This window comes from Fomitopsis serialis (genome assembly GCF_022376445.1).
Source record: "Fomitopsis serialis strain Sig1Antser10 chromosome Unknown B0H18scaffold_4, whole genome shotgun sequence".
NCBI lineage: Eukaryota > Fungi > Basidiomycota > Agaricomycetes > Polyporales > Fomitopsidaceae > Fomitopsis > Fomitopsis serialis.
This window is the reverse complement of record NW_025954964.1, coordinates 995,717-1,011,928: the sequence shown is the minus strand read 5'-3', so window position 1 is coordinate 1,011,928 and position 16,212 is coordinate 995,717. Positions and strand designations below refer to the sequence as shown.

The 16,212-nt window shown below is 56.9% G+C and overlaps 7 protein-coding genes across 7 annotated transcripts; 2 read left to right on the top strand and 5 right to left on the bottom strand.

The window, feature by feature from the left end:
* Positions 1 to 283: 283 nt before the first annotated feature.
* Positions 284 to 981, top strand: B0H18DRAFT_951124 (uncharacterized protein; the record flags this gene model as incomplete). Its single annotated transcript, XM_048042009.1, has 2 exons — positions 284 to 601; positions 670 to 981. 2 exons carry the CDS (start codon positions 284 to 286, stop codon positions 979 to 981), a joined length of 630 nt encoding a protein of 209 aa, XP_047899272.1.
* Positions 982 to 1,101: 120 nt separating this feature from the next.
* Positions 1,102 to 2,809, bottom strand: B0H18DRAFT_1207200 (uncharacterized protein; the record flags this gene model as incomplete). Its single annotated transcript, XM_048036210.1, has 4 exons — positions 2,431 to 2,809; positions 2,237 to 2,368; positions 1,177 to 2,184; positions 1,102 to 1,124 (listed from the first exon to the last, which is right to left on the bottom strand). Coding segments are annotated over exons 1-4 (1,404 nt in total), but the record flags the coding sequence as incomplete, so codon positions are not given.
* A 302-nt stretch (positions 2,810 to 3,111) lies between these two features.
* B0H18DRAFT_1082349 (DUF124-domain-containing protein) lies at positions 3,112 to 3,865 on the bottom strand (the record flags this gene model as incomplete). Its single annotated transcript, XM_048031520.1, has 3 exons — positions 3,112 to 3,419; positions 3,479 to 3,659; positions 3,734 to 3,865. The coding sequence occupies 3 exons, from the start codon at positions 3,863 to 3,865 to the stop codon at positions 3,112 to 3,114; spliced, it is 621 nt and encodes a 206-aa protein (XP_047899270.1).
* Positions 3,866 to 5,612: 1,747 nt separating this feature from the next.
* Positions 5,613 to 6,378, top strand: B0H18DRAFT_1174574 (uncharacterized protein; the record flags this gene model as incomplete). Its single annotated transcript, XM_048035922.1, has 3 exons — positions 5,613 to 5,692; positions 5,747 to 5,813; positions 5,861 to 6,378. 3 exons carry the CDS (start codon positions 5,613 to 5,615, stop codon positions 6,251 to 6,253), a joined length of 540 nt encoding a protein of 179 aa, XP_047899269.1. The 3' UTR covers positions 6,254 to 6,378.
* Positions 6,379 to 6,503: 125 nt separating this feature from the next.
* B0H18DRAFT_1114354 (dihydroxy-acid and 6-phosphogluconate dehydratase) lies at positions 6,504 to 9,290 on the bottom strand (the record flags this gene model as incomplete). The annotated part of the gene is made up of 20 exons (XM_048033101.1): positions 6,504 to 6,550; positions 6,612 to 6,849; positions 6,907 to 7,009; positions 7,068 to 7,177; positions 7,235 to 7,543; positions 7,595 to 7,737; positions 7,795 to 7,874; positions 7,930 to 8,017; positions 8,069 to 8,238; positions 8,285 to 8,319; positions 8,374 to 8,382; positions 8,436 to 8,536; positions 8,597 to 8,622; positions 8,672 to 8,751; positions 8,812 to 8,834; positions 8,893 to 8,920; positions 8,973 to 9,016; positions 9,067 to 9,091; positions 9,142 to 9,217; positions 9,268 to 9,290. The coding sequence occupies 20 exons, from the start codon at positions 9,288 to 9,290 to the stop codon at positions 6,504 to 6,506; spliced, it is 1,758 nt and encodes a 585-aa protein (XP_047899268.1).
* Positions 9,291 to 9,605: 315 nt separating this feature from the next.
* B0H18DRAFT_868895 (TPR-like protein) lies at positions 9,606 to 12,069 on the bottom strand (the record flags this gene model as incomplete). The annotated part of the gene is made up of 10 exons (XM_048039975.1): positions 9,606 to 9,683; positions 9,740 to 9,867; positions 9,934 to 10,069; positions 10,122 to 10,427; positions 10,482 to 10,756; positions 10,814 to 11,055; positions 11,114 to 11,432; positions 11,484 to 11,829; positions 11,885 to 11,914; positions 11,968 to 12,069. 10 exons carry the CDS (start codon positions 12,067 to 12,069, stop codon positions 9,606 to 9,608), a joined length of 1,962 nt encoding a protein of 653 aa, XP_047899267.1.
* Positions 12,070 to 12,481: 412 nt separating this feature from the next.
* On the bottom strand, positions 12,482 to 15,940 carry B0H18DRAFT_1082345 (uncharacterized protein; the record flags this gene model as incomplete). Its single annotated transcript, XM_048031519.1, has 16 exons — positions 12,482 to 13,287; positions 13,344 to 13,397; positions 13,452 to 13,503; positions 13,555 to 13,689; positions 13,770 to 13,896; positions 13,949 to 14,010; positions 14,072 to 14,202; positions 14,252 to 14,397; positions 14,454 to 14,503; positions 14,527 to 14,643; positions 14,736 to 14,913; positions 14,967 to 15,076; positions 15,136 to 15,290; positions 15,351 to 15,459; positions 15,511 to 15,693; positions 15,746 to 15,940. 16 exons carry the CDS (start codon positions 15,938 to 15,940, stop codon positions 12,482 to 12,484), a joined length of 2,610 nt encoding a protein of 869 aa, XP_047899266.1.
* Positions 15,941 to 16,212: the final 272 nt, after the last annotated feature.

Genomic DNA, 16,212 nt, shown 5'->3' with positions numbered 1-16,212 from the left:
TATGCTCTCAAATGGGATGCTTTCGGCCAGCATTGTTTTGCAAAAGTAATTGAACTACTTATGTACGTCTCTCAAGTGCGCTGATGTTCACGAACAGGCAGAACCCGGCTACAGCCCAGAATGGTACGCTTGCTGCTCTTCAGTGAGGAAGAACTTTGAGCGTTTCGAGCTCCGCCGCGGCAGCGTACGACGCGTCGGTGGCGTCGTCTAGGCTCTTTCTCTTTCTGCGCTTCCTGACGTCCTCTCACTCACCGCAGACTTGCGCACACAATCACCACTGACCATGCCCCTCCCCGCACCCGCGCCACCTTCCTACTCACCGGAAGACTGCGCGATCTGTCGTGAGTCTTTGCACGTCGCCCCGCGCGAGGAAGAGAGCTCCTCGTACGTCATCGACGACGTCGAGCTCTACTGCAACAACGGCCGCCCGAACAACCACCATTTCCACTGGGCGTGCATCACCGACTACGTGAAGGCAGGCGGCGACCGCTCAAAATGCCCGCTGTGCAGGGGGAATACGCTGGACCGTCGTGGGCGGATGATCGTGGGCGTGACGAACGAGGGTGGCGTACAGGGCGGGATTGACCTCGGAGATATCATCGTGCGTCTGCGTACCTTCGTCGTCTCGGTCTGCACTGACAAGGCCTTCTCACGGCTTGGCGAACGCAGGACGACGAAATATTCGAAGAGTCTCAGCCCGAATCCTGGCGCCTCGAGCAGGCCTTCCTCGGGCTGATGGCGCAGAGCGACTATGCCGAAGCGGAGGAGCTTCTGCGCGATCGCGGCGTGAACGTAAACTGCACCTACCCCTCCGGCGGGCAGACTGCCCTGCATATGGCAGCGATGAACGACGACGTGGAGGGTGTCGAACTGTTGCTTCGCTACGGCGCGGACAAGGCGCAGCTGGACGAGACTGGCTGGGACGCACTCAAGGCCGCCAAGGAGTGTGGCGCGAAGGAAGTGCAGAAGCTGCTTGCGTGAGGATCTAATTGCTCGTGAAACACTGAATGTGCGGGCACTATTAAATTTGCTTTTTTGGGATGTTCCTGAGACAATAGCAGACCGTGTTATGCTGTCTGATTGACACATGCTTTTATCGCCCACATCGAATCAATTTTCTCCAGCTGGAAGTGAAGCCTATGAGCACCAAAGCGGTCTTTAACGTAATATCCTCACCAGATCGGCGAATCCGTCCTCGCGCACGACTTTTGCTATGAGACACTCTATATCGCTGCGGGAAAGATCGTATATGGATCTCGTCTCCTCCAGGGCCCCAAGAAAGTCTGACGATGCCGAAGGTTGCCTAGTGAGTGCGGCGCCAAGTTCACGGCTGTTCGCAAGTACAGGTGCCGTAGGGGATGGAGGTCGCAGAGGCGTAGTTAGCGCAGGCACGGAGGGAGGACGCGGGGGCAAGCCTCCGGGAGCGGGCGTAAGAGCAACACCTGTACTAGATTCAGAGCTGTGGTTGCCATCGTGCATGTGAGACACAGCAGCTGAGGTCGTGATGTATCCAGGAACACGCTGTTCCAGAGAGTGCCTATCTGAGGGAGGCTGAGAAACATCAGAGTAAGGGCGTCCAGAATAGTCCGCAGCCATAGCTGAGGATGTGGCGCATGCCGAGGTAGGTCGAGAGTCACGGTAGCAAGGATCATCAGATAGTTGGGAGCACGAGACGGTTGAAATGGGCGCAATGGCTTGAGGCTGTGAGTAGATCGAAGCGGGGACCAGTGGAGCGGTTTGTGAGTTTGATACCGCAGCGGGAATATTGCCTATGGTTGGTCGAACATATGGAGTATGGGACTGGCTCGGCATGTATGCGTGGTTCAAGCGGTCTGTCAAAGCAGGCAGCTTCTCAGTTGGATATACGGCGTGAGACATGGAACCGGAGTCATTCGAGTATGGTGCTGGGTCAGAAAACAGAGTGCGGCGGTCTGTTGTCTGAGACGCTACAGGGTATATGCGCGTCGGTGTTTGCGGAGGGATGGCCGGACCAGACAGCTGCAGCTGAGCGGAGAAAGCGGATGTAGGAGCAACGCCAGGTATAGCAGTTTTAGACCGAGCCATTTGAGTGTGGCGTCCCACAGGAGCAGGGTTGGCTTTGCACGGGCAGATGAGTTTCACGGAGTCGATGAAGGCGGCTGCGAGCTCTGCTGTTTGAAAGGTTATCTGAAACCTCTTGAATGTCTGAATGCTTTACAGTCAGCATGACAGATGCGGATGATGGATGTATGCGCACCGGTGCAGAGCCTGCGGGCACCACGCGGGGGTGCATGTAGCGAATGCCGACGACCGTATCTCTGTAGACGGCTTTCAGGGGGAGACCATGCGTAGGCGGTGTAAGTGAGAGCACATGCATGTCTAGATCTTCCTGCATAATACAACCACGTTGGTGCTCAAGTCTCGGAGCGCCATAATAACGAGAAAACCCACAAAAACGACTTCGCGCTGGTCGACGTCCATAGAGTCCTTGCTTGCACTCAGGGTCCAGATCACGCGTGTCCTCAAGGACTCGAGCTCGCCTACGTTCGCCTTTTTCCTCGCGTCCACGACAAGAGTGATGATCGGGTTCGTAAAATGTTGCCACTCCTGCTCGGCTTCCGAGCGACCATTTGTGCATGATCGCGAGTACTTTACGAGGTTGTAGGTCGTAGTTGCCGTGGTCGAGCGCGACATGGTAAATCGAATGGGGGAACTGGAGGGGAAGGGATACCAACGTAGTGATCGTAGTTGGTCGATACCCAAGTTACGTAACGCCGCGCCGCACCGCGCACGGTCAGCTGACCGCGTCAAACGACGTGTCGCGTCCGAGTCGCTCTCCTCGCCGCGACCGCGAAGCCTGACAACCATACTCTCATGTCCACGACGCTGTTGGCTGCCACACGACGCAAGAATCCATCAAGCAGGAATGAGCTGTCGCGCGTGACTGGGGTTGGACCTTCGTGAGTCTTTGCATGGTGTCCATGCGACACTCCCTACAGACCAAGCCCATGCTTTGGCAGACGTTGTGTGATCTGGCTTGATTTACACTGTGATTCCGACTCGAAATTGCTCCAATGACAAAGTAACGCAGCATCTCGCACGAGAAGTACTCAACCCACGATATTATCACCTTCACCCGGACGTCGGCAGGTGCTCCGAAATCCAGTTTATCAAATGCTGCGGGCTCCTCGACTGGACGTACACCATCCCCGGGCCTGTGAACCTGCACACCGCGCCCTCGTCGCTCTGCAGCGTCGAGACGATGCCGCCCGCCTGGATCCTCTCCACATTGTACTGGCAGTTCCACGCGACGAGGTGGTCGTTGTTCACGATCCACTGCTCGCCCGGCTGCAGCTCGCGCGCGATCACCGCGCCCATGCCGTGCACGAAGAGCATCCCTGCGCCCTGCGCCTCGCCGACGAACAGGCCGGAGCCGGAGACTGCGCACGCAAACGGTGTGATTAGTGGAGATATGTGGGCTAGGGGGAGGGGGGCGTACAGAGCGCTTTGCCGAAACTCTGCGACTTGGTGGACATGTGAATGCCTGGTGTGCACGCGAGGAACGCGTGCTTGCCGTAGTACCACGGCGAGCTTCCATCCATCTGGATCTGCGCGATGTCGCCCCACGTCGCGGGCGCCACCACGACCTCTCCGGGCCCGAAGAAGTGGGCGAATGTCAACTACAGGTCACCAGATTCGCGTCAACAACTATACCCAGACATTGCAAGCCGGGCGATCAGCTCCGCTCACGCACCTCTCCGCCGGTGAAGAGTTTCTTCAAAGTGAAGTTCATCTTGCCCTTGACCTGCACAGTCGCCTCCATCGAGACGAGTGAGCCCGGCTTCGTGAGCACCTCGTAGCCCGGCTGCAGCCGCATGTAAAGCATCGTGTTGCTGTCCCGGTTGTCGATCTTGAATTGCATGCCCTCGAAGGCCCCGGTGATCCTCGCGTGGCCCGTGTTAGGATTCGCCTGCGCGGGGTGGGGCCCCTGCGCTGTGTAATCTGCCAGTGGTTGGTAGGACATGTCGGCGGTGTGGTTTACTTTTGGTGAGGCTCGTGGGACGTGTTTGACTAGGGCTCTGGATGCGTGAGGCGTGGATGGAGAGGTTGTCAGCACTTAAAAGTGTTCAGTACCCACTGACCTGTGCTAGTATCATTGATGTGGCTGTTGCATGACCCCCTATAGCTGTGCCCCTATGCGCGCCTTGTCCTTCCTCGCCCGAGAATAACTGTCAGATCATGAACGAAGCTCCATGCGTCGCGCACCTCTTTGCAGACAATACATAGATCCATCAGAACGGGAGTGCGATGTGGCCAGACGTTGGACGTTGAGCGCTGCGATTGGCGCTGCCTGCATACTCTTCTCGTCCACGTTGATATGTCGTATGGCTAGGATGCCACCTGAAGGACGGCAACTGTTACCGACCTGGACGTTCAGCGCTCTGCTCAGGCTTCACGAAGCGACTGGCGGTGTTTCGTGATACGAAGCGCCGCACCTTGCACTATATCGGAGGAAGCACGGTAAGCAGACGCGCCCGGGAAGAGATGGGCAAGGCTATGAGTCGTTCATCGCCCGTCTGCAATTGCTGGGTCGGCTGGACGTAAGGGTGTTAGCCACTGTTCGCCATGCCTGCGCGTTACCCGGCCATTTGACGATCACCGTCGTGTTCTGCATTGGATACACGGTGCCAACCAGCGTTCATTGTCCTATGCACCGTCCTGAGTGCGTGATCGCTCCTGACTGCAGCTCTCCGAAGCCACAGGAAACAAAAAAAAACCTGGTACGCATCGCAAAACACCGGTGCAGCTTACCAGCACGCATACTGTATGTTCGTGCGCCTGCCGATCCATAGACAGCGTGCATGCCATTCGCACTGCCTTTTCGAAACGCTCTTGGTGAGACACAGCTTCGCCCGACTAGTAACTGAATATGTATATTGTATGCATTGCGGCAACGTACCGAGGTGAATATACAGCTCGTCCGACTCGTGACTGCCCCCAATGCTCTGACATGCACGGCACGATGCAGTAAGAGAGGATTGCAGCCCGAACAGCGGCGAGTTGGTGCGATGCATTCTTGGATAGGGCCCGACTCGGACGTGGGATCCCAGTGACATCATTTGCGGCGAGGTTGAGCGCTCCCCCAAGTCGTCGAGAATCCAGGAGAGAGCGAACACAGGACAACACACTCGTCGCAGGAGACAGGCGGGAGCTCGACCGTCCAGGCAAACAGATGGGAAGACAGGTCACACCCGAGTTAATGTGGTCCGAACTTGAATAGGGCGACGATGACGATGCGGGGGCATGAGCGCGCAGCGGTGGCGCGACATGCAGCCAAGCACCAACGTGCAGCCACAGGCCCACAATGACCAAATGAATGCCCCTCCACCTGCAACTGTCGTCCCTCTCCTCCTCTTCTCCTCCTCCCATTCGTGGTTCGGTTCCCGTAGTGTCCTCCGCTTGCCTTTGACTACTCTCAGTACCGTACCCGTACCCAGCGCAGCCTGAGCAAGCAACGTCTATCGCAACCTCGCACGGAAATTATTTGCGAGGTGAATTTTGCCTTCCGTCTCCGAGATGAGTAGTGTTGCTTACCGTCAATATCATCGAGCAGCGAAAGACCCTAGGCTAGCATGCCAGCTGTGTCGCTCCCCGCGTCCCCGGTCATCGGCGCAGAGACGTCTCAGCAGTCCGAGCAAGCCACGCTCCACGGGTACGTGAAAACACAATTCCCTACCTTCCCCCCGCTCACCTTCCTATAATCCAGACAGCGCGCCCTCACGCCCCTGATCTCCGGGGCCGTCTCTGGCGGGACGATCGGCATCCTCTGGATCGTCGGCTCCTCATCTACATCTACCGCCGCTACCGCGGCCACCAGCAGGTCCGCTCCGCCGGCCTGCGCAACCACCGCGAGCTCGCCATCCCCCCGCCCAAGCCGAGGCGTACATCCTCCCGCCAGACCCGCATCATCCAGGGCTTCCGCATCCCCGGCGAGCGCGTCGTGCCGGCGACCCCCGCGCAGGCGCAACGGCAAGCCGAAACATGCGAGGACTGTGCCCTTGACACTGGACGAGAAGAGCGAGCTGAGAAGCAGAACGAGAAGGGGAAAGCGGCGGAGTCGAAGCCCGAAGACGTGGGCCAAGTGAAGTCTGCCCCGCAGCTGCCTACGCTGCAGGAGCTGCCGTCCCCGACGTTGTCACCAGCGCTGTCGCCACAGGATCGACTGTCAGCTCGCTCACTTTCGCCCAGGAGCACACATCCTCACGATTCATGAAACGGGCCGGATACCCCATGACGGACAGCTTTTCCTAGATATACAGCCTTGCGCGTAAGTAACAGTCTCCATATTAATGGTCCAGCCAAGTCTGGTTCATGTTGTATCCATGTTCTCTGACCTACCTAGTCTTGTGCACACTCGATACCATACCCATGCGAGGACATTTCTTGCATTGTACACACGCCGCGTCTACGAATACATCTAAACCATTCGTTCCTTCTCTTCGCACAGCCCCTCGCCCGCAGCCTCAATCCGTGTACGCGCCCACGTTCGCGGCGCGACGTCCCTCGCGTACTTGTACAGTATGCCGCGCTTCTCGCGGAACGCGCGCGGCAGCGGCTCCGCCGCCTCCCACTCCGCCTTGCGGCGCGCGATCTCCGCGTCGTCGACGAGCCAGTTGATCGTGCGCCCGCCGAGTCGATGACGATCTTGTCCCCGTCGTGCACGAGCGCGATCGGCCCGCCGACCTGCGCCTCCGGGACGACGTGCCCGATGATGAACCCGCGCGAGGCGCCGGAGAAGCGGCCATCCGTGATCAGGGCGGTCTTACCACCGAGACCCGCACCCATCAGCGCACCAGTCGGGCCCAGCATCTGAGAGCGAGAGCAAGTGAGTATTGCGCAGGAGTTGCACTACGTGGTCAGACGGACCTCGGGCATGCCAGGCGCACCCTTGGGGCCCTGGTAACGGAAGATGAGGACCATACCCTCCTTGATCTCTCCGGCCTCCAACGCAGAGTAGAAAGGAGGCAGGCTGTGGGAGTGGATTCACGGTCAGCCCTGCGGGGCACCGCGCAGGCGCGAAGCCTTACCTGTCGAAGCACTTCGCGACACCCTCGAAGCGGAGACCCTCCTTGCCCGTAAGCTTCGCCACGGCCGTTCCGGGCGCAAGGTTACCACGGAGGATCGTAAGGTGACCACTCTGCAGTATGCCACGGATTCAGCATCCCTCCCCGCCACACACTGAGAAACGACTCACCGACTTGATCGGGTTGCTGAGCGGGCGGATGACGTCCTGCGAGTCAAAGTCGAGGTCCGCCGCGTCCGCGACGTTCTCCGCGAGCGTCTTCCCGGTGACGGTCAACGTGCTGCCGTCGATGAGGTTCGTGTTCTTGAGGAGGTACTTGACGAGCGCGGGGATGCCGCCCACGTGGTGCAGGTTCTCCATCAGGTACTTGCCCGACGGCTTCAGGTCGCACAGGTACGGCGTCCGGTCGCGCACGTCCTGGAAGTCCTCGATCGTGAGCTGCACGTCCGCCGCGCGCGCCATCGCGAGGAAGTGCAGCACCTGCGGGCGCTGTCAGCGTGCGGTGCGACAAGGGGGATTGGAGGTACGGACGGAGTTCGTGGAGCCACCCAGGGCGTTGACGATGGTGATGGCATTGATGAAGGATGCGCGGGTGAGGATGTCCTTCGGCTTAATGTCGAGCTCGAGTAGCCGCTTCATGTAATGCGCAGCCCGGAAGCACTCCTGGACCTTTTCTGTTTCGGGGGCGCGTCAGATATCATCCACGACGTGTTGAAGCCGAGCATGCGCACCGGGGAATGTGGCGGGGATACTGGACGAGTAGGGAAGCGACATGCCCAGGACCTCGAGCGCACTCGACATGGTGTTCGCGCTGCCAGTATGTTAGTCAACTATACTGGATAACGGGCTACGCTACGTACGTGAACATACCACCGCAGGCACCGGGACCAGGACACGAGTTACGGACAACGTCGAGGCGCTCCTCGTCACTGATCTTCCCCGTGGCGAACGCACCTAGTCAAATGTCTTCAGCTCGCCGGCTCCACCGTCAACATAGGTACATACCGTACGACTCGAAGGCATCTGCGATGTTCATGTCATCACCCTTTTTGTGACCGAGCGCAGGGCAGTCGACCTGGCGGACACCATGCTGGATGGTGCCACCGTAGACACAGATCGTCGGGCGGTTGTGGCGGGCCGCTGCCATAACAGTTGCGGGCATGTTCTTGTCGCATCTACACGAAGTCAGATCCACGTCTCAAAGAGGATAATGCTGCATACCCTGGGATCGAGATGTTTCCGTCGTAGTATTGGGCCTGTGATAATTGCAGTCAATGCTATATTTTCTCGGGAATTCCGTTTGGGCGTACTATCGTGACCTGAGACGTTTGTTGATCAGCGATGTCCTTAAATCAGACTGTCAAGTACTCACGGCTTCAATGGAATCGGCAATCAAGTCACGACTCGGTAGCCTGTAATCCGTTGAGGACCATTCCCCAGTTTTCATCACGCTGCACTCACGAAATCTCATGCCTTCGATCAGAACCTCGTAAATGGATCGGCCTCGATGGTGCAGTCATTACTGTTGCTTACCGTCGGTACCCATAGTGATAGCATCACTGTTGCATGAATCAGCAGGAGCGCAACACGACAAGCGAAATTATTTACCTGACACCAATAGTGTTGAAAGTGAGGCCGACAAGGCCTTCCTGTTTGCATCCCTCCTTGACCTTCACCGCAAGATCGAGCTAATAGAGCAGTCACGAGATGTCAGTCACACTGAATCTTATTGTACTGAACACACGCACTAGGTGGAAGTTACAAGGGTTTCCTACGCCCGAGTTGAGTACCAAACATCAATGTCATTGGACGAGGGATCCGCGGCGTACCTTCCCACCAGATCGGTGAAATGCCAATCTGCGGTGATTGAGCTTGAGCGTACGCAACGACGATTGGCGCATATACGTACCTGCGGCTTGTCCATGTCCTCCACCGACAGCCCGACCGCATGAACTACGCTTGTGAGTAAGAAAGAGGTCCTGCGAAGGTGACAATGGGCGTACGCATGGCCTGGGCACCTCCCCTTGCCTATGACGCGTATTAAGTCGGCTTTGCGAGACAAGTTGAGGTTGGCTCACCTTGTCCTGCGTGATGATGCTGGACCATTTGTTGAGCTTCACATTGCTCGACCCAGTGGTCTTGGGCAGCGTGTGGCTGAGAATGTTGTGAGCGAATGGCCGGCTCTACAGATAACCTGCACGTACATTGCAACGTCTCCTGCGGACATGGCGGATGAGAGGCAAGAGGAAAATTGAAGAAACCGGGCAGGAGGACTGGGCCATACGCTCTCAGGGGTCAGTTATAACACGGATGAGTCTGCCCCGCCGATCCCTGCGATCGAGGACGCGGTCCGGAGTCACGTCCCGTCGCGTCACATCGATGTCCAATCACGCGACGCCCATTGGTCCATCGATCCTCCTCAGCCTCAGCTCACGCCGCCGTCACGAACACACCCAGTCCCGCGAGCCAGCTGACGGCGCATCGTCCTTCACGCGAGCCTGGCATTGTCACGCAGCGAACGCTATCATACACGGATGCACGTCTAGAAGTCAAAGCCCTCTTTGCGGAACGCCTCCACGTCCGTCGTCGACTTCGCCATGTCGGCCAGGTCTTGCCGGCCCTAAACCGGCACGTCATCAGGTCACAGAATGGCGCTCGAGACGCGCGAGGACCCACCATCGACTGGAACACCCGCCGAAGCGTGTACCAAAGCTGGTCGCTCTTTGCACCTCCTGACACCTCCTGCATCGCGAGGGCTCCCAGCATGTGCTCCGCGGCTTCCTTATGCGCTCCTATGTTCAGGCCTACGGAACAACGGAGCGGAAAGTGGTGAGCCGCCCCCGCGATAGCAAAGAATGCGGAACACGTACAAGCTACGCCGACATTATAGATCGCACGGGTGTATGTAGGTCGCAGTTGGAGTGCCTCTCGGTAGGCCCCGAGAGCTTCTTCAGGCTTGCTGCCGTTTGAGAGCGACGAACCTAGTCTGTTCCACAGTAGATAATCCTGATACAAAGTCTATTCACGGAACATTCTGCGTACGGCGGAACGAACTTACCTTCGGTCGGGCCGCAAGGGCTGCCTCGAAGCAGTCTTTGGCCCGGTCGAAGTCGCTGCTTGCGTAAAACAAGACGCCCAGAGCTATTTGCACGTCTGGGTCCATCTCGCCACGGCTGTACTGCTCACGAGCCAACCCGAGGAATGCCTCGGTGACACGCTCATGGGAATGCCAGCCGGCCCCGCTCAGGGACTTCCACACTTCCTCTGAGATGTGGTAGTCGGGGAAGCGGGCCTTGAGCCATCGCAGTAGCATCGTGTGCGATGCACGCTCGAAGGACTCGTTTGTGTAAGAGATAGCGAGGGACTGTGTGGTGCGAATTAACATTTAACGGGCAAAGTGGTGAATCGAACGACCTACCAACATGCCCTGACCAGTGGCGCCAGTCTCTTCGGCTCTTCTGGTACCTTCAGTGAGAGCACGCATAGCGGCATCTTCGTGTTCATCCATGCTTTTCACCTCGCCAAGCATAATCCACGATTCATAGCCACCCTCGCCTAACTCGCCTTTCTGTATGGCAGCCTCCAATAGTAATGACACCTCGGATAAGGACCCGTTCTGTTCGAGCAGATCCTTCGCTGCTTGCAGATGGGACCGCCCCGAAGTAGATGGGTCGAGATATTTGTTCTCCTGCTCTGTTTCCAAAAAAGACATCAACGGGCGCATAGTCATGTAATACGGTATAAAAGTACCAAAGGCGTAAGGCCCCAAAATGGGTAGCCCCTCGTCTGTGAACTCGACGCGCGACTCGTTGGCCGCGGTCTCGTAGTGACCATGGTCCTCGCCCCACACTTGCCGCGCGAAATCGCCGTACTCGTCGAAGGACTCTTCATTATCTCGCTGCGAGTTCATCAGCTGGTTGAATTGTGATTCCCATTTCGCCATGTCCTCCGGTGGTGGAGGGACCTCGGAATTCTGTAGCTGATCCCACATACTGTGTATATACGCCATCGTCAGCGGAGCCACAGGAGCATCCATCACAGCGAACTCACTGTTGGAAATCACTAGCATATTGTTCCGTCTCACTCTGGGCACCGCTGTGTTCAGACAACCCTGTCTCCTGCAGAGCTTCTGCTAGGCTGCCGACGTCGTCCCCAACCTCAACGATCCTGCCACTGTCGGCTTGACTTGAGAACGAAGCGGTGGCCTCTGCAAATGCAGCCTCGAAGTCAATCTCCTTTCCCTTTCCCTTCCCCTTGTCGGACATCTGAAGAGGAGTGCCGACAGCATTGACGCCCCCACCGCCATACATGTACCCAGAGCCCATCATAGGGCGGTACATGCTCGACTGCATGTACGACGACTGATTATCTGTCACTTCGCATGAGTCGACCGACATACGCGTAGCCCGCTCATACGCACACTCAGGGCGCTGCATGCTACTGCCCTGCGCGGGACCAGGCAGCGACATAGCCGAGTTGCTGCTGAACTCCATCGCCCAATGCGAGTTCATCTGCGGTCCGAGCTGGCTGCGGGGAACCTGGCTCTGCACTGCCGGTCGGCCGTCAACGTCGTTCCACGCCTGGCTGAGATCAGACCCGGATCGCATTGCGGCGTCCATGGGCCGGGCGGTGTGCGGAATCTGCGGCGCAAGGGCGAAGGCACTTCCCCCACCGTGGGGAGCATTGCCGTCGAAGAACTGGCGAGCGAGTGCGAGATCCCGTTCTGCTCCTGGGGCAGACGATGTACCTGGAAGATGTTGCAGCGGCTGCGTGGTACGCAATGTTAGGGAGTACGGCTGTGATATGAGAGACGTGTCGCACCCGAGATGATGACGGGCCCGCAACCCTGTCCTGTAGACACTCTCAGTCACGCTGTAGTAACTTGTTCAGTGCAAGCGACGTACCTGCTGCAAGCTACGGTCTCCTTCCGTGTGCTTCAGCACTTGCGAGAGCGGATTGAAAGGAACAGCACATTCCGAGCCAGATATAAGACCCTGCAGAGACATGGTGTTCGTTCTAGATGTGACAAGACAGAAGAACAGGGCACTGAGAGCGGGGCTTAGTTAGAATAGACGCCGATCGCGTTGCGGGAGCGTAATTACGGCGCCATGTGATTACGGCGAGGTTGGCGCGGACGCTGGCGGACTCGGAGATATCGCGCAAGCTGAGCTGCCCGAGACTGTCATGCACTGACTTGCTGCTGCGACAGACACTCTGGAAAACACATAAAAGGGTCCACGGGGCCCTATGATAGCATTTGCAATAACACCAGGTTGCTGCAGTAGGTCGTAATAAGTAAATATTAGACTAAGTGCATACGTTGAATATTGGGAGGAAGAGAGAGATACTATCTATAGCTAGTACTTAGTCCATCTGTACATTACAACCGAAACAGGGTACGGTAGGTGGTGAGACCCGTTACTCCTCAGCGTAGCTGGGAGGTGCCTCCAATTGTTGCGCGTGCATCTGCTCCATGTACATCCGCAGATTCTCGACCTCGGCTCGAAGGCCGTGAATCTCGCTGCGCGCAGATGGAGACGTCGATGCACCTGCGGTCGTAGGAGGATCTTGGCTATACCTCGATCCCGATGTGTGCGTGCCGCTGCCAGACGCCGATGACGCAGGTGCGTGCGGCGTTATGTGTCGTAGGTGCTCGCGCAGCTTGCTAGACATGACCGGTACCGGTGGCGGCGACTGTGACGTGTCCGTGGTTTGTGTCTGGTCCGCCGCAGGAGGCACATACGGCGTGGTCTGGTATGGGAATGGTTCGGGGGAGACCACCGCGGATTCGTCAATCTCCGTCTTCTCATACGTAACCTGCGCCGATCGAGCCCTCCGTCTTCGCCAGAAGAAGACAGCAGCGACGATGAGAGCGAGACCGCCGACACCTCCAACGACGCCACCCACTATCCCGCCTATGTGTTTGTCTGACGACGAGTCAGATGTCGCGGTCCCCGGCGAGATCGTCTTGTTGGCGATGTCAAGGGCCATAAGGGCAAACATAGCACCTTGTGCGGGGCTATGCGCAACGTGAGTTATTTCATACGGACAAGTTCCATGCATGGCATACCTAGCCGCACCATTCGTGACCGCCCCGCTGTCCACATCATATGCCGCTGGGAAAACACCCGCCGTTTTATTGTACGTGGCGCGCTTCCAAATCATTGAGATGAACTGGTCCCGCACGCTCGAGTTCGCCGTGGCAGCCGTGAAGGATAGCCATGCTATACAGAATTTATTCAGCGGTTTGACTGGAGAGAGGCGGAAAGTCCGCACTCACCTGAGCTGCCCTGTACAGCGTCTGCGCTGTCGATCGGCAGACCATAGGTTCGCGCTACGTGGCAGACGAATAAGCACCGAATATAAAGGTGGTAAGGATAACACTTACACGTCCCGTCTGAGATTAGCGAATTGTAGTAGTCGCCCTGGCGGTCATACACCTAGACAGACACCTCAGCGTCCGGAAGCACAATGACGCAAGAACCACCCACGGATTGGCTGATAACTTTCGTTCCCAGGAGGAGATCGGCATACAGGTTGTACATCAACGCCCAGGAGTTGAACTCCCGTAACTGAACAGCAGCCCCTGCGCCGCGTTTTGCGACAGTGCCAACGATTCCCATGCGCTCGAATCTGCCGAAGCGATTCCCTTGAGTGGACAATCCGCGTCAGACATCGCCCAAGAGCAACGAAACATGCGCCTCACAGCATAGTTATCAGCATCGCTGGTGTTGCGAACGGCAGTGGCTATTTGAGACATCGCCTCGATCGCGATGATACCCTTGATCGCCAGATTGGTCATGTTGGCTGTATTCTGGTTGTCAGCGGACACCCTGTGTTCATGATGGTCAGGTATGGAAGATGTTGTCAGAGCAAACTACGTACTGATTGACCGGTGTCTTCGAGTTTTCCACGAGATAGTCCGTCCATGACTTAAGCAGGCCGTACTAAATACGGAATCAATGTCAGGATGTTTTCCCTTCGCTATTCAGAAAGCTGACGGCTCACGTATTGGACGAGGAGCGACCCGTCGCCAGAAGCTCTTGCATGGGCGAGCGCCATGATAATCATGTCAGCGGTGTCTTCGAGCCCTTGTTGGCCTGACGATGTGTCTCCACTCGCAAGTGGATAGGACGTGCCTGCGCTCACTAGTCAGCAGTGGTTCGTCTACTCTACTCTAGCACCCACCAAGGTCAGACGCAGCATACGGCAGGGAATACATCCTCGACGTCTGGAACTCCAAGAGGGGCTTCAGGAGTGATCCTCCGTATGACGCGTTCACATAGAGGAACATCGGGAACGCTGCATACATGACTTCGACAGGGTTGACCCGCCTAGTGACTAGCTGTCAGAGAAAACGCTTGTATCGTACGAGATCCGAGATACTGACCTGCTCGTACCCATGTCCTTCATGAATATCATCACATCGGAAGTGTTCCACTGCGCGTTGAGCCTGGGGACACGGTGATGTCGATCGCACCAAAGGTCTGACGAGCGGCCAGAGATACCAGGTCACTGTACTCTGATGAGATGTTTGTCGCGTTCTGCGTAATCTCATTGTCCAGCTGAGTTGATCTGGTCTCAGCATCGGTGAAGTCGGACACAAACGCCCCCATCTAGGCACTCAGAAATCAGATGGCCTGACATTCAGTTGAGTGGTAGTCTTACTCACCATGTCTTCCACGCTGGAGTACTGCGTGACGTAGTAAGGGCTGCGATTCTGGACCGTCCCAGATCCTGTTGTGTACTGGATGGATGGATCCCGAACATAGCCAACAGACCATACCACGGGAGACTGAGTGGACTGTATGTTTCCGAGATCGACAGCGAGACCAAACACAGGGTAGTTACTGAAACATGTGCATCAGCCTCGAGAGCGAGGGTGATATGAATGCATACGTACGGCGCGATCGAACGGAAGTCAGTATCTTGGGTGTTCTGAAGAGTACCCGATTTAACGAATTGACCGCGGACAACGGAGTCCTGGCCAGATTGGTATGTCGCACTCTTGCCCTGTAGTAGATCAGCCCAATCAGTGTGCGTATCCACAGTACGTAGAATTGCTGGCTTACCTGCGCCATGGCATAGTAAAGACTGCCATCTACGGCCTGGTCGCTGACTTCCTCAAATTGGGTAGGATTCTGAAGCTCAACTTGATGGTAAATGAGCTGATTGGTCGTCGTTGTGTTCCATCGCACAAGGGCACTCAAGTTCCCCGACAGCCACTCTTGAGTCGCAATCGTTAGCTTCCATACTCGTTCGTTCGGAAAGAGACCACACGACGCACCTGCACTGACATCAGAGTAGACTTGGACGCTATGGGATTTACCGTCTGTCGCGGCTGCCTCAAATGACAGATAAGAGAAAGGCATTGATTGGCGGACCCAGTCGGAGGGCTGCACACTGTATGTTAGTCGACAGCAATAAGACGAGAACGCGCTACATACCTCAATGGGGGTAAGGAAGGTGACTGTGAGGCTCATTGGACCTGCCTGAATCGTCCAAACAGTCCGCGTAGGCGTTACTTGTGAGCGGGTGAGGTTGGTATCATTCATTCCCGGTGCCGCTCCCAACCATCTGTACGTATCACCGTCCACCCTGACTAGACCTGCCCAGCCATTATTATGGCCCTAAGTATACACAGTTGAGTACGGGAAGCATAAGCAGAGGACATCGACGAACATTGGTCCCTGACCAGAACTGCGGCCATGCATTAGTGAAGTCTGTACCGTTGGTCGTACTGAGCCAGGTGCTGAAGTAAGGCGACCTGACAGCTAGTGGGATCGCAGCGGGAGTGAAGGATTGAGAGCAGACGAGTTGCGACCAGACGAGGAAGAACCAGCAAATACCGCACAGTGGGTGCAGTCCTCGCAACATCGCGCAGACGATGGGGAGGAGGGAAACATTCGTCAAGGATGCGATGCGGCGATGACGCTCGGATTCGCCTCACGCTTTTGCCATCCTGGGACATGCAATCAGAGGGTCGGTAAAGGCCATCAATTGGAAGCTGTACCGCCTAATGTTCAGTAGACAGATCGCTGATGCGCGCATTCTCCCGAGCGCCACTCGCGACCCTTCCGCGTCACGCCCGTAGCGGAGCGAGCATTGTCGGAGCAAGACGTTTTGTGTGAACGAGGCCACCTGGAGGC